This window comes from Littorina saxatilis, linkage group LG1 (genome assembly GCF_037325665.1).
Source record: "Littorina saxatilis isolate snail1 linkage group LG1, US_GU_Lsax_2.0, whole genome shotgun sequence".
NCBI lineage: Eukaryota > Metazoa > Mollusca > Gastropoda > Littorinimorpha > Littorinidae > Littorina > Littorina saxatilis.
The window spans coordinates 108,164,430-108,180,189 of record NC_090245.1 but is presented as its reverse complement, the minus strand read 5'-3'; the positions used below and the strand labels follow the sequence as shown (position 1 = coordinate 108,180,189).

Sequence of the window (15,760 nt, the reverse complement as noted above, 5' to 3'; positions counted from 1 at the left end):
TTCTCTACGACCTCCCCCTTGATCACTATCTCCCTGTGTACATGTTCCCCCCTCCTGTTGTCCATTATCATTTCCTTTGTCTTCCCCACATTAAGCTCTAAATAGTTGTTTTCACACCACCCCACAAACCTATCTACCTCCTGCCTGTAGTCAGAGTCGTCGTCAACAGTCAGCAGTCCGGTCAGTCCAGTGTCGTCAGCAAACTTGGTTATGGGGCAGGAGTCACTAGAACTTCTGAAATCTGCTGTGTAGAGAGAAAAAAGAAAAGGTGAGAGTACTGTGCCTTGTGGTGCCCCTGTGTTTGTGCAGATTGTGTCTGAAACTGATTGCCCCCCCACCCTAACATACTGTGGCCTGTTTGTCAGGTAGTCCATAACCCAGAGGATGGTGGCTGCTGGGACATTCATGCTAAAGGAACACAATTCTTTTCTCTTTTCAGTCGTCAAACAAAACTTCGTACGACAGTCGGAACATTTTGATCCGACCGCTATGGGACAATGTGCGTATCCACGACGAGGTGGGGCTGCCCATGTACATTGCGTGGGACGCCGGACACAAGTCCACCGTTGTTGACGCCCTGGTTACAGAGTCGGAGTCCTTCAGCCGACCGTGAGTTGCGCTGCTTTGTCTTCTGGGTTACTACAACATGTGCCTCTCTCTTTCTCTATCTCTCTCTGTCTTTCTCTGTCTCTCTCTGTCTTTCTCTGTCTCTCTCTGTCTCTTTTTTCTCTCTCTTTCTCTGTCTATCTGTTTCTCTGTCTCTCTCTCTTTCTGTCTTTCTCTCTCACTCTCACTTTCTCTATCTCTTTTTCTCTCTGTCTGTGTGTGTGTGTCTCTCTCTGTATCTCTCTCTTTCTTTCTCTCTGCCTCTCTCCCACTCTCCCTCCCTCTGCTGTTTGACATGTTACTGGTGTACATACCAGATCATTATTGTAACGTGTTACCTCTGACTGTTACAGGTGTACGTACCAGATCATTATTGTAACGTGTTACCTGTGACTGTTACCGGTGTACGTACCAGTTCATTATTGTAACGTGTTACCTGTGACTGTTACAGGTGTATGTACCAGATCATCTCCTCCATCCAGCGTAACGACATGCTAGCAGCCATCAAGTTGGTGGCACAGGGCCGCAGACGCTTGATGGGAAGACGGCGACATTTCCGCAGTCTGTACCGCGAGGTCCTGTTCCTGTCCTTCGTGGCGTGCGGCAGAGAGAACATTGACCACGGTCAGTGCTGGGCCCTGACCACTTTCTGCCTGTCCTCTTTCTGCCTGTTCTCTTTCTGCCTGTCCTCTTTCTGCCTGTCCTCTCTCTGCCTGTCCTCTTTCTGCCTGTCCTCTTTCTGCCTGTCCTCTTTCTGCCTGTCCTCTTTCTGCCTGTCCTCTCTCTGCCTGTCCTCTTTCTGCCTGTCCTCTTTCTGCCTGTCCTCTTTCTGCCTGTCCTCTTTCTGCCTGTCCTCTCTCTGCCTGTCCTCTCTCTGCCTGTCCTCTTTCTGCCTGTCCTCTCTCTGCCTGTCCTCTTTCTGCCTGTCCTCTTTCTGCCTGTCCTCTTTCTGCCTGTCCTCTTTCTGCCTGTCCTCTCTCTGCCTGTCCTCTCTCTGCCTGTCCTCTTTCTGCCTGTCCTCTTTCTGCCTGTCCTCTTTCTGCCTGTCCTCTTTCTGCCTGTCGTCTTTCTGCCTGTCCTCTTTCTGCCTGTCCTCTTTCTGCCTGTCCTCTCTCTGCCTGTCCTCTTTCTGTCTGTCCTCTCTCTGCCTGTCCTCTTTCTGCCTGTCCTCTTTCTGCCTGTCCTCTCTCTGCCTGTCCTCTCTCTGCCTGTCCTCTTTCTGCCTGTCCTCTTTCTGCCTGTCCTCTTTCTGCCTGTCCTCTTTCTGCCTGTCCTCTTTCTGCCTGTCCTCTCTCTGCCTGTCCTCTTTCTGCCTGTCCTCTTTCTGCCTGTCCTCTTTCTGCCTGTCCTCTTTCTGCCTGTCCTCTCTCTGCCTGTCGTCTTTCTGCCTGTCCTCTTTCTGCCTGTCCTCTTTCTGCCTGTCCTCTTTCTGCCTGTCCTCTTTCTGCCTGTCGTCTTTCTGCCTGTCCTCTTTCTGCCTGTCCTCTTTCTGCCTGTCCTCTTTCTGCCTGTCCTCTTTCTGTCTGTCCTCTTTCTGCCTGTCCTCTTTCTGCCTGTCCTCTTTCTGCCTGTCCTCTCTCTGTCTGTCCTCTCTCTGTCTGTCCTCTTTCTGCCTGTCCTCTTTCTGCCTGTCCTCTTTCTGCCTGTCCTCTCCCATTACACAAGGCCTCAGCTCTTTCCTTGATCCCATCACCAGACAGGAAAAAGTGATCCCAACAGTTGAAATCACATGATCTCCCTGTTGCTTGTTCTCTGATTATTGTAAAGTTACCTCTCTCCAGGGGGGGGGGGGGGGGGGGGGGGGGGCTGGTTGGAATCACATGATCTCCCTGTTGCTTGTTCTCTGATTATTGTAAAGTTACCCCTCTCCGGGGGGGGGGGGGGGGGGCGGCTGGTTGGAATCACATGATCTCCCTGTTGCTTGTTCTCTGACTATTGTAAAGTTACCCCTCTCCAGAGGAGGGCTGGTTGGAATCACATGATCTCCCTGTTGCTTGTTCTCTGATTATTGTAAAGTTACCTCTCTCCAGGGGGGGGGGGGGGGGGGGGGGCTGGTTGGAATCACATGATCTCCCTTTTGCTTCTTCTCTGATTATTGTAAAGTTACCCCTCTCCAGGGGAGGGCTGGTTGGAATCACATGATCTCCCTTTTGCTTGTTCTCTGATTATTGTAAAGTTACCCCTCTCCAGGGGAGGGCTGGTTGAAAAAAAGCGCATTTGCATGCTTATGCCACAACCATCATTATAAAATATTTGATTTGATTTGGTCTTATTGGTCATACTTTCCCTTTGAAAGATATAGTATATCAAGATTTTAGCAGATATGCATTCTTTCCCTATCTGTAGAAAATTAAAATCCCGGAAGATCTGTGTAGCACGGTAACTAAGTTTCCTGTTTGCAAAGAAGCCTTCTTTTTGCCCACAAGAAATGACCAACAGTATATATACAGTGTAGAGAATGAAAGAAAGGAACACTGTAATGAATGTTCTCACAGTTGAATCCAGTTATTGCCAATGTTTGACGCACACGTGTGTTGTGTTACAGATGCGTTTGACAGAGAGTTTGCCCTGGCCTTCGACGAGAAGCTGGTGCCGGCAGAGGTCCGACGTCTGCAGACCGACGACAAGCCGCGCTCAATCAACGTCCAGTGGTGCCGCAGGGTCTTCTCTGAACTGGACATCTAGACCTCACCTCACAGGCTTGACCGCCTGTTGTGTTAAACTGACCGTCTTTTTCTCTCCAAACTGGACATCTGGACTGCACATCTCACAGATTTTGGTTTGGGATTAACAATTTTGTCTTAGCTGGGCAGTTGGCAACACTTGTAAAAGCCCGCTTCTGAGACTGAATTGCATTTGTGAGTGCTGACATTTCTACTGCTCCCAAGACTGAAATGTGACAGCCGACAGCTGTATCATATTAGTGTGCAAGAGTGTGTGTTACTATGAGATTACAAACAGACTAAACGCAATACCCGGCCAGTAAAAAAGTTGAGAGGTACGCTGACTGGCAAACAGCAGTGTGGGCGGACTGCGTGCTGTTGTCGACCAGGCGTACTTCTCAACTCTGTTTGCCGGGCAACTTGTGGACAGTGTCACTAAGAGAAAGTGGTTGACATTGATGCGACATGTACGTGTAGACAACGCTCCATGAACACAACATGTTGAAGGGGAACTTGTAAGGTTTTAACGTTGCAATGGACTTATGTTAGAGTTGAGGACATTATTGGTGTAGTGAGTTTTTAGTATTTCCTAGTTTCCATGTGAAATGTTAGTCTCTTTGATTGTATTTGCTGTGACAGGACTTGTTCTTGCCACCAATGGCAAACTCAATCACCACTAATGGCAAACTCAATTGGACACTCTTTATCAAGAATCGTGTATTACTACCATTCATTTTTTTGTTTTTGTTTGTTGGCAGAATGTTGAAAATGTTAAAGGCAACTATAGTTTACTGTTTTTTACACAAAAAAACACTGACAAGGGCCCACTGTGGTTTGTGAAAATATCATACAATAGTGTTATGTATTGGGAAAGGTTTGTGTGGCAAGGATTTCAAGGTACAGCAGTCCCTGCAATGTACGGCCCCCGGCGTGAGCGGACACCTGACATGTACGGACACATTTGCTCGGCACGGAGTGTTTTCCTTCTATATTTGCCCCCCCTTAAAAGGACACCTGCAAAACGTGGACACGGACACTCATTTTCGGTCCCAACAGCAGGTCATACCTCCAATGTACGGACAGACCATCGTCAAATTTTCACCACAACAAAATCGATAACAGAGCAGTCCGGCTCTTGGTACAAAGATCACAGCCGCAATGGCGTGATGACTGTCACTGATAACTTGAGTGCACGTGTACCCATCAGGAGGGGGGGTAGTTTTGGTCAGGAGTGGAGTACATGCGAAGATGCCAACATGAAACTGCACTGAGCTCTTTATTCTTGTCTGTTGGACGTAAACAACAGAAACCACAGTCGATGAAGGTCCTGAGCGAAAGAGAATGAAAAACCGGCCACAGTTCTCAACATCGTGTGTCGATCTGTGTGTAACCTCTTTCATTGACAAGATACTCTTGTTTCCCCTCAGCCTTGACCAGTGAGTCGGTTGCCTAATCTGTGAACCCTTCAGTTGTCTTGCTTTGTCAAAAGTTACGACACAGTCAACTGGTTTTGCTCTGAGTGAAACAGTACATGGCTGGAGGGAGTGAGAGAGAGGGAGGGGGGTGGAGGGGTAGCTGGCAAAACTCTGTGGGGTGTCCGGTGTCACTGCATGTCAGCAGGAAGAGCATTGGAGAGAAATAGAGAGGTGTACTCTTCCACACAATTTCCAAGCATCAGTTGTCACGGCTTGGGGTAGGCATTAGTGAGGGAGAGTGGGAGCTGTTATGTGCAGTGTATTTCCGACTGAAGAGTGAAAAGTCACTGCCATGCACATGATCGGCATGCAGTCAATAAAGCCAGACAAGAAGAAAATAAATTACATGATTATGACATGCAGCTCTATCTGCTGCTATTTATTCCAACTGGTTTTCAAGCTTATTCTTGCAAAGCATCTGCACACGCTCCTCTGTGCTGTGTTTGTGTGGCTGCTTTCGTATGTCAGTGCATGGTGAGTGTGTTCACTGCCTTGAGGATTAATTTTATCTCTTCCTTTCAACACTTTTCATACAAATCATTTTTACAGAACGTTTAAAGAAGTATTAGGAGTTTATTGTTATTGTTTAGTAGCCACAAGAAGTGATTAGCATAGACTCAATCCTGTTGTTTGTGTGTCTCTGTGTGAGTGTATGGGGGAGGGGGTGGTGTGGTCACCCCTCCCGTGACTGGACACCTGCAATGTACAGACAGTTTTGCTATGGCCCAAGGGTGTCCGTTCATGAGAGGGACTGCTGTATAACAAGAGTGGTTGTAATGCTTGTAGTGATGGATCATGGCCATGTGAGAGTCAGCCCTGAGGAGCACTGTCTTCTTGTAGTGATGGATCATCGCCATGTGAGAGTCAGCCCTGAGGAGCACTGTCTTCTTGTAGGGATGGATCATCGCCATGTGAGAGTCAGCCCTGAGGAGCACTGTCTTCTTGTAGTGATGGATCATCGCCATGTGAGAGTCAGCCCTGAGGAGCACTGTCTTCTTGTAGTGATGGATCATGGCCATGTGAGAGTCAGCCCTGAGGAGCACTGTCTTCTTGTAGTGATGGATCATCGCCATGTGAGAGTCAGCCCTGAGGAGCACTGTCTTCTTGTAGTGATGGATCATGGCCATGTGAGAGTCAGCCCTGAGGAGCACTGTCTTCTTGTAGTGATGGATCATCGCCATGTGAGAGTCAGCCCTGAGGAGCACTGTCTTCTTGTAGTGATGGATCATCGCCATGTGAGAGTCAGCCCTGAGGAGCACTGTCTTCTTGTAGTGATGGATCATCGCCATGTGAGAGTCAGCCCTGAGGAGCACTGTCTTCTTGTAGTGATGGATCATCGCCATGTGAGAGTCAGCCCTGAGGAGCACTGTCTTCTTGTAGTGATGGATCATCGCCATGTGAGAGTCAGCCCTGAGGAGCACTGTCTTCTTGTAGTGATGGATCATCGCCATGTGAGAGTCAGCCCTGAGGAGCACTGTCTTCTTGTAGTGATGGATCATCGCCATGTGAGAGTCAGCCCTGAGGAGCACTGTCTTCTTGTAGTGATGGATCATCGCCATGTGAGAGTCAGCCCTGAGGAGCACTGTCTTCTTGTAGTGATGGATCATCGCCATGTGAGAGTCAGCCCTGAGGAGCACTGTCTTCTGTCTGCCATGTGCCAGAGTCAGTTCTATCACTGTTATACTGTTGCACAGAGCATTACACAGAACACAGGGAGACAACTGGTGTTCCTGCACGACTGCCCAATGTTACGCTTTCAGTGTAGCATGCTATGTTGTAGCACCTATTGCCATGCTGTTACGTCAAGCCAAAAGTCGCCACGCTGATACAATTACAAGTATGCATCAGTGCTCCTCTTTGTTTCGAGTCCTGCTAATGGTATTCATTTCTGCTTCTCAGTCTGTGCCGACATTAAGAACATGGGTTAGAAAAAGAGGTTGACACTCCAGGGGCCACTGCAGACACTTCAAAACAGACGTATGTTCCCGAGGTTGTTTCTTGGTCAAAACAAAGTTCTTGAAAATATATATGTTATTGTTTGTGCGGTTTAGTTTAAGACAAACACCATTTGCTACACTTGCAATTCCACATTGTTAAAGTTGAGGCGTCACGGGGGTTGTTACTTCTGACACTGTTGTGTTGTCACAAACAGCTTGCTGTGGAACACAGGGCGATGCAGAGACTGTCGGTTCTCTCTCATTTGCCCTGAAGGACTGAAAGCTGCACACAGCTGACGCCATGCGAGTCAGTAATAACCAGGGTGTTTATCTTGAGCTGTAAAGGTAGAATTTCATTATGTAAACGCCTCTGAATCAGCGACAGCTGTGATACGTGAAAACAATACCTAACATAATGGCAGTCTGAAACAATAGATGAAATGAAGAAATTGTACAGACATTGTTGGTGTTTAAAGTGACTAGACATGCTAGATGTATAAAATGTGCAGACACCATATAGACACTGTTGGTGTTTGAAAGTGACTAGACACAGTTTAGACACAGGTGATGTTTAGAATGTACAGAGATCGTTCAGACAATTATCAATGTTTGAAGCGTACAGAGACACTAAGACAATGTTGATGTTTGAATTGTACAGAGACACTTTAGACACTGTTTGAAGTGGAGTGTGTGAGTCAGTATTTCGTGGAGCGGAACGTAATATGACAATGGCCAAATCTGCCCATGTGAACACTGACATGACATCCGGCGGTTGGATTGGATTGGATTGGATAAGATTTATAGTCCAGTGAGGTTACCCTCATGGAAATTCGGGCTGCTTTCTCCCTGGGGAAAGCGAGCTGCCATATATACGGCGCTACCCATATTTTTTTTCTTCTTTTTTTTCCTGCATGCGTGTATTCATGTTTCCTGAGACTTAATGCCGTGTGAGATGGAATTTTTTTTACTTAATTCCAAGTCCCACGGGTATTTGATGGACATTTTTATCTATGCCTATACAATTTTGCCAGGAAAGACCCTTTTGTCAATCGTGGGATCTTTAACGTGCACACCCCAATGTAGTGTACACGAAGGGACCTCGGTTTTTCGTCTCATCCGAAAGACTAGCACTTGAACCCACCACCTAGGTTAGGAAAGGGGGGAGAAAATTGCGGCCTGACCCAGGCCTGAACACGCAACCTCTCGCTTCCGAGCACAAGTGCGTTACCACTCGGCCACCCAGTCGATACTGGTTAAGTCCCCTCCTGTAACCACTGTGTGCGTCGTGTGCCACAGACACTGATCAAGACTGACAGACACTGATCAAGACTGACAGACACTGATCAAGACTGACAGACACTGATCAAGACTGACAGACACTGATCAAGACTGACAGACACTGATCAAGACTGACAGACAAGCAAACACATTGATGAAAAGAGAAAGCAATGGTAGTTGGTGCTGGTGATGTTTCCTGACAGTGTAGGTAGAATTGATGGTTCATCTTGTTTCGTTCAGTCATTGGTTGGGGGTTGGAAAGTGTGTGTGTTTGTGTGTGTGTGTGTGTGTGTGTTTGTGTGTGTGTCAAATTGCTGCCTTTTTCTGCGTGATCTCTGTTCCTGACTGTCGACTCATGACTGCTGGATTCCGTGAGACGGGGCGATGGGGTTTGGGGTTGGTTTGACCTTGGTGGCTTGTGTATGTGATGATGCTTTTTTTAAATACACAGTTGTAGTGAGGCTGTTTGTGTGTGTGTGTGTATGTGTGCGTGTGTGCATGCGTGCTTGCTTGCATACATGTGTGTGCATGTGTGTATGTGTGTCCCTCCACAGCAAGACGAACAGTATTGTAGAGCATTGACTGATTGCAGGTAATGCTAAGTGTAGAACAGCAGTTGAACAACTTCAGTACAGAAGTTCCATTGCTATCGCTTGTACCGTGTATACACAGATGCACATTTTCATTTGTACAATTCCATTCGTCATTTATTTCACAGCCTACCTGCTTCCAAGTCCTAATGTACAAGGGGGAAGCTAGCAATACCTGTACAAGGGGGAAGCTAGCAATACCTGTACAGATGAATATGATCCTTCCGTTCTCTCCATCGTAACAGTTCAGTGTAGCGTGTTCTGTTGCCTGTATAATGAATAGGATTGGCTTTTTATAAAACAGTTCAGTGTAGCGTGTTCTGTTGCCTGTATAGTGAATATGATTGGCTTTTTATAAAACAGTTCAGTGTAGCGTGTTCTGTTGCCTGTATAATGAATAGGATTGGCTTTTTATAAAACAGTTCAGTGTAGCGTGTTCTGTTGCCTGTATAGTGAATATGATTGGCTTTTTATAAAAGTTCAGTGTACATAGCGTCTTATATTGCCTTTGCTGGTACATTTATTTTGTAGTCTTCAAGTTGACCTGTTCTCAAAGCAATCATGTAACGATGGTGATTCATTTGTGGGCTAGTATTGTTGATGCACAGTTTAATGTTGTCTTTTCTGTCCGTTGTTGGTCACCCTTGTTTCCAGGCAGTATTGGGATCGTTCACAAGGTGCTTCTCTCTGTCGCTGAAGACAATCCCACATTGTCATGGCAAATTTTTATAAAACGTGGATTTCACCGACACCTGCTGTTACATTCATCTTCTGTGCAGAAGCTGTTTGGGCTTGAAGCTAGCAGCAATGTTTGATGTGACAGCGCATATTTTGTTTCATGCTTTTTAAAGTTTTGTATTACTTTGCCGTCCTCTCTTTAATCATCAATACAGGGGAATTCCCCTATATCACTTTCCTCTACATCCGGAATGCTCTGCATGAAAGAATGCTTGGACCCTGAAATAAACCTGTATGTATGTGTAGCCATGTAGAGAGTGATCTTGGTCACTTGGGCAGAGAGTAGTACAGTGTGTTTAAACAACACAATTCTTGCAAGGAAGAGAGACAATTTAGGTTTATCTGCCATCTGACTGCGTTGTTTGTTGTAACAGTTGTTTACATAGGTGTCGCAGTCGTTTACATAGGTGTAACAGTCATTTACATAGGTGTAACAGTCATTTACACAGGTGTAACAGTCGTTTACATAGGTGTAACAGTCGTTTACACAGGTGTAACAGTCGTTTACATAGGTGTAACAGTCGTTTACACAGGTGTAACAGTCGTTTACATAGGTGTAACAGTCGTTTACACAGGTGTAACAGTCGTTTACATAGGTGTAACAGTCGTTTACACAGGTGTAACAGTCGTTTACATAGGTGTAACAGTTGTTTACACAGGTGTAACAGTCGTTTACATAGGTGTAACAGTCGTTTACACAGGTGTAACAGTCGTTTACATAGGTGTAACAGTTGTTTACATAGGTGCGACACGTGTTTGCTCAATTGTTGGTGTCTGCTTCCTTTCTGCTGATGCAAATGTTGAATGAGATTGCTGATTGAGCTCATCACTCACACGCTGGGTGCTTTTATTTGTTTGGGATTATTTCTTTCTGCTTTTCAGTGATTGTGTCTGCAGGTTGAACATTGAGATGATGGGTTGAGATGATGGGTTGAGATGATGGGTTGAGATGATGGGTTGAGATGATGGGTTGAGATGATGGGTTGAGATGATGGGTTGAGATGTTTGAATTTGCTGCCATATTCAGTGTGTGTGTGTTTGTGTGAGAGAGAGAGAATAAGTGGGCTCAGCAAAATCTCATGAATGAATGTATGGCAGTGCTAGGCAGGTGGTAGATTTCCTTGTTGTCATGGTAATGTGCATTTGTTTGTTTAGAGATGTGTAGTCTGCTTGCGTACAGTTATACAATGTAGATTATTCAATGTTTCCTGAAAGTGAGCCAGTGTTTGGATAAACTAATTGAATGTTCCTACATGTATTGTTCTTTGTTGCACTTTGTTCACTGTGACATGCATTGTTTGTATGCTCTCTCATGCTTTTCTCTATGGTTTTATTTCGTTTATGCGTGGCTGTCTTATGAAATTTTGTGTGTGAACTGTTCGGTTCTGTTCATGTAGATCACAAGTGACATTCCATCGTCATAGTTACCAGTCAAGAGTGGGGAATGGGGCGCTGCCAGAACAAAGTGTTTTGATAAATCTGAAGTAAAAAGTGTTCTGTGGCAGTGTTCATCACCCGATGTGTCACCTGGCTTGATCTGTGTGTGCGTATGTTGGTGTGTGCGTCTGTCACAGTGTGTGTGTGTCACTGTGCGTGTATGTGTGTGTGTGTGTCGACGTCACTGTGTATGTGTGTGTGTGTCACAGTGTGTGTCACTGTGTGTGTGTGTGTGTCACTGTGCGTGTGTCACTGTGTGTGTGTGTGTCACTGTGTATGTGTGTGTCACTGTGTGTGTGTCACTGTATGTATGTGCGTGTGTCACAGTGTGTGTGTGTGTGTGTGTGTGTGTGTGTCACTGTATATGTGTGTGTGTGAGTCACTGTATATGTGTGTGTGTGTGTGTGCTCGCCTCTGTGTGCTCGCGACCTGTATCATGTTAAGTCATCAACTCAAAAAATCAGTAAAACAAGAAATTCCTATGAGGTAGAAAAAACACCCCCGTCAAAGGGAAATAACCTTCTCAGTTGGTGGCAGTGACTGAGTGAGAATGGTTATTTCCCTTTGACCATGAAGATGTCCCTGTATAAGTCCTTGTATAATTTTAATCCACCAATAACTCCCTAACCGTGTGTTTGACTGGTCCCATTTTTGTAAGGACCGTCTCAGGAATGTATAGAACCTGTTCACCAAGTTTGGTGACGATCGGTCCGTTCATTCTTGAGATCTATATGCGAACACAAACACACAAACAAACACACAAACAAACACCCAAACAAACACATCGAGCGAAACCTATACACACCCCTATACCGGGGGTGTAATAATTCAGTGTGTAATACAGATGAAGGAGGGTGTTGGCTGTCGACACCAGGTGTGTCAATCAGTCAGTGTCACTACCAGGTGTGTCAATCAGTCAGTGTCACCACCAGGTGTGACACTTTCCATGCACCTGGCAGAACCAGCAACTCTTGAGTAATGACATAATCACTCACCAAATTAGTGCAGATAGGTTGTTAGGCCAAGTGTAGCTACCTGCCCGATAAGAGTAATCACTGAATGAAGGTTGTTAGGCCAAGTGTAGCTACCTGCCTGATAAGAGTAATCACTGAATGAAGGTTGTTAGGCCAAGTGTAGCTACCTGCCCGATAAGAGTAATCACTGAATGAAGGTTGTTAGGCCAAGTGTAGCTACCTGCCCGATAAGAGTAATCACTGAATGAAGGTTGTTAGGCCAAGTGTAGCTACCTGCCCGATAAGAGTAATCACTGAATGAAGGTTGTTAGGCCAAGTGTAGCTACCTGCCCGATGAGAGTAATCACTGAATGAAGGTTGTTAGGCCAAGTGTAGCTACCTGCCCGATGAGAGTAATCACTGAATGAAGGTTGTTAGGCCAAGTGTAGCTACCTGCCCGATAAGAGTAATCACTGAATGAAGGTTGTTAGGCCAAGTGTAGCTACCTGCCCGATGAGAGTAATCACTGAATGAAGGTTGTTAGGCCAAGTGTAGCTACCTGCCCGATGAGAGTAATCACTGAATGAAGGTTGTTAGGCCAAGTGTAGCTACCTGCCCGATAAGAGTAATCACTGAATGAAGGTTGTTAGGCCAAGTGTAGCTACCTGCCCGATGAGAGTAATCACTGAATGAAGGTTGTTAGGCCAAGTGTAGCTACCTGCCCGATGAGAGTAATCACTGAATGAAGGTTGTTAGGCCAAGTGTAGCTACCTGCCTGATAAGAGTAATCACTGAATGAAGGTTGTTAGGCCAAGTGTAGCTACCTGCCCGATAAGGGGGGGGGGGGGGGTAGAATAGTTGTTGTGGTTCCATTGGATTCGATCTGTAAAATCCTACCTACAACCCTAAAGTCGATTTTCCGTATCAAATCTCCGATAAAATAATGACAACATAACCTCCGTATCGAAGGAAGTACTAAACTATTAGTACTTCTTCAGCTAACATATGGCACTCAAGCAATTTATTTAGGTCCAGTTCTTTTATCAATACCTTAGAGCACCATTGGTCATTGTGCAAGTAAATTGTGCCGTTTCTAAAATTTGTGAAAATTCCTGAGCTAAAGTTACTTAAATTTTGCACATATGACTGACAAAATGATGTATGCTTCTATACTGCTCGGACTCATTTCCAAGTCTTTTTATCAAAGTGTCAAAAAATCTTCAATTTCCTCCCAAAACACTTTTAGGGAATCTCATCTCTGATCACAGTAGGCTGACAGTAGATCACAGTAGGCTGACAGTAGATCACAGTAGGCTGACAGTAGATCACAGTAGGCTGACAGTAGATCACAGTAGGCTGACAGTAGATCACAGTAGGCTGACAGTAGATCACAGTAGGCCGACAGTAGGCCGACAGTAGATCACAGTGGGCCGACAGTAGATCACAGTAGGCTAACGGTAGATCACAGTAGGCTGACAGTAGGCCGACAGTAGGCTGACAGTAGATCACAGTAGGCTGACAGTAGATCACAGTAGGCCGACAGTAGATCACAGTAGGCCGACAGTAGGCCGACAGTAGATCACAGTAGGCTAACAGTAGATCACAGTAGGCTAACAGTAGATCACAGTAGGCCGACAGTAGATCACAGTAGGCTAACAGTAGTTCACAGTAGGCTAACAGTAGATCACAGTAGGCTAACAGTAGATCACAGTAGGCTAACAGTAGATCACAGTAGGCTAACAGTAGATCACAGTAGGCTGACAGTAGATCACAGTAGGCTAACAGTAGATCACAGTAGGCTAACAGTAGATCACAGTAGGCTAACAGTAGATCACAGTAGGCTGACAGTAGATCACAGTAGGCCGACAGTAGATCACAGTAGGCCGACAGTAGATCACAGTAGGCTGACAGTAGATCACAGTAGGCTGACAGTAGATCACAGTAGGCCGACAGTAGATCACAGTAGGCCGACAGTAGATCACAGTAGGCTGACAGTAGATCACAGTAGGCCGACAGTAGATCACAGTAGGCTGACAGTAGATCACAGTAGATCACAGTAGGCTGACAGTAGATCACAGTAGGCTGACAGTAGATCACAGTAGGCCGACAGTAGATCACAGTAGGCCGACAGTAGATCACAGTAGGCTGACAGTAGATCACAGTAGGCTGACAGTAGGCTGACAGTAGATCACAGTAGGCCGACAGTAGATCACAGTAGACTGACAGTAGATCACAGTAGGCTGACAGTAGATCACAGTAGGCTGACAGTAGATCACAGTAGGCTGACAGTAGATCACAGTAGGCTAACAGTAGATCACAGTAGGCCGACAGTAGATCACAGTAGGCTGACAGTAGATCACAGTAGGCTGACAGTAGATCACAGTAGGCTGACAGTAGATCACAGTAGGCTGACAGTAGGCTGACAGTAGATCACAGTAGGCCGACAGTAGATCACAGTAGACTGACAGTAGATCACAGTAGGCTGACAGTAGATCACAGTAGGCTGACAGTAGATCACAGTAGGCCGACAGTAGATCACAGTAGGCCAACGGTAGATCACAGTAGGCTGACAGTAGATCACAGTAGGCTGACAGTAGATCACAGTAGGCCGACAGTAGATCACAGTAGACTGACAGTAGGCTGACAGTAGATCACAGTAGGCTGTAGATCACAGTAGGCTAACAGTAGATCACAGTAGGCTAACAGTAGATCACAGTAGGCCGACAGTAGATCACAGTAGGCTGACAGTAGATCACAGTAGGCTGACAGTAGATCACAGTAGGCTAACAGTAGATCACAGTAGGCTGACAGTAGGCTGAGAGTAGATCACAGTAGGCCGACAGTAGATCACAGTAGACTGACAGTAGATCACAGTAGGCTGACAGTAGATCACAGTAGGCTGACAGTAGATCACAGTAGGCCGACAGTAGATCACAGTAGGCTGACAGTAGATCACAGTAGGCTGACAGTAGATCACAGTAGGCCGACAGTAGATCACAGTAGGCTAACGGTAGATCACAGTAGGCTGACAGTAGATCACAGTAGGTTGACAGTAGATCACAGTAGGCTGACAGTAGATCACAGTAGGCTAACAGTAGATCACAGTAGGCTGACAGTAGATCACAGTAGATCACAGTAGGCTGACAGTAGATCACAGTAGGCTGACAGTAGATCACAGTAGACTGACAGCCATCGGTGACTGGAAACGATGCAGAGTGAGTGTGTGTGAGTGTGTCTGTGTGTGTGCATTCGTGCTTGTGCGTGTGTGCGTGCGTGTGTGTGTGTGTGATTTACCAAATAACTAAGTTAGTTCCCTTCCACTAAAGTCTGATGTAACTATGATGAATAACAGTTCAACTTCAAGCGGTTTTCTGCATTTATTTACGTTCTCCCATCAAGGCTTTAAAGAGCATCTACTTCAATCTAATGATGAACAGCCTATATATATATACAAACTAGATGAATACCCGCTTCGCCGGGAAGAAGTCGAGCCGAAATACCCGGGGACCCGGCTTTGCCTGGTGTACGCCGTCTTTGCCGGCGCACCGCACGAAGGAAGGGAGATAAACGCGCAAAACACTGGAGAAGAGTAAAACTAGTATAACGGGAATATGGATTGAGCGTTGTCGACAGTGACTTTCTAAAAATAGAAACGGGAATATGGATTGACGCCACACGAAGGAAGGGAGATAAACGCTGAAAACACTGGAGAAGATAAGGAAGAGTTACTGGGAATGGATCCAGAGAAAAACCAAAATCGGTTCAGCGCTGCGCGCTGAGAGCACGTGTTAAAATATCTCATCGACCAGGTTGTGTCCGGGGTGTACCTGAATATGGCCACCAAATTTGAAAGAGATCCATCGAGAACTTTGGCCGTGCATCGCGGACACACACACACACACACACACAGACACAAGTCGTATATATAGATACGACTTGTGTCTGTGTCTGTGTGTGTGTGTGTATGTGGAGGCAACACCTGTGGATTGTAGAGTTCTGCCGTTTGTGATGGGGTCTGGCGGCTTTTGTCTGTCTGTATGTTCTGGCATTTGAGAAGCCATAACAGATAATATAGGGCTTAGA

General features: G+C 46.0%; 2 protein-coding genes across 5 annotated transcripts in view; one reads left to right on the top strand and one right to left on the bottom strand.

The window, feature by feature from the left end:
- Positions 1-10,801, top strand: part of LOC138949542 (C-myc promoter-binding protein-like) — a 150,075-nt gene extending 139,274 nt beyond the window's left edge. For 3 of the 4 annotated variants that reach the window (XM_070321410.1, XM_070321401.1, XM_070321409.1), the window contains 3 exons: positions 440-609; positions 1,058-1,230; positions 3,152-10,801. In XM_070321410.1, the coding sequence (XP_070177511.1) occupies positions 440-609; positions 1,058-1,230; positions 3,152-3,291 (483 nt within the window). In that variant the 3' untranslated portion in view covers positions 3,292-10,801. The remainder of the gene's footprint in view (positions 1-439; positions 610-1,057; positions 1,231-3,151) is intronic. The other variant, XR_011450327.1, reaches the window with a different exon arrangement.
- LOC138965635 (uncharacterized) lies at positions 1,241-2,296 on the bottom strand (the record flags this gene model as incomplete). Its single annotated transcript, XM_070341197.1, has 3 exons — positions 2,267-2,296; positions 1,571-1,675; positions 1,241-1,345 (listed from the first exon to the last, which is right to left on the bottom strand). Coding segments are annotated over exons 1-3 (240 nt in total), but the record flags the coding sequence as incomplete, so codon positions are not given.
- Positions 10,802-15,760: the final 4,959 nt, after the last annotated feature.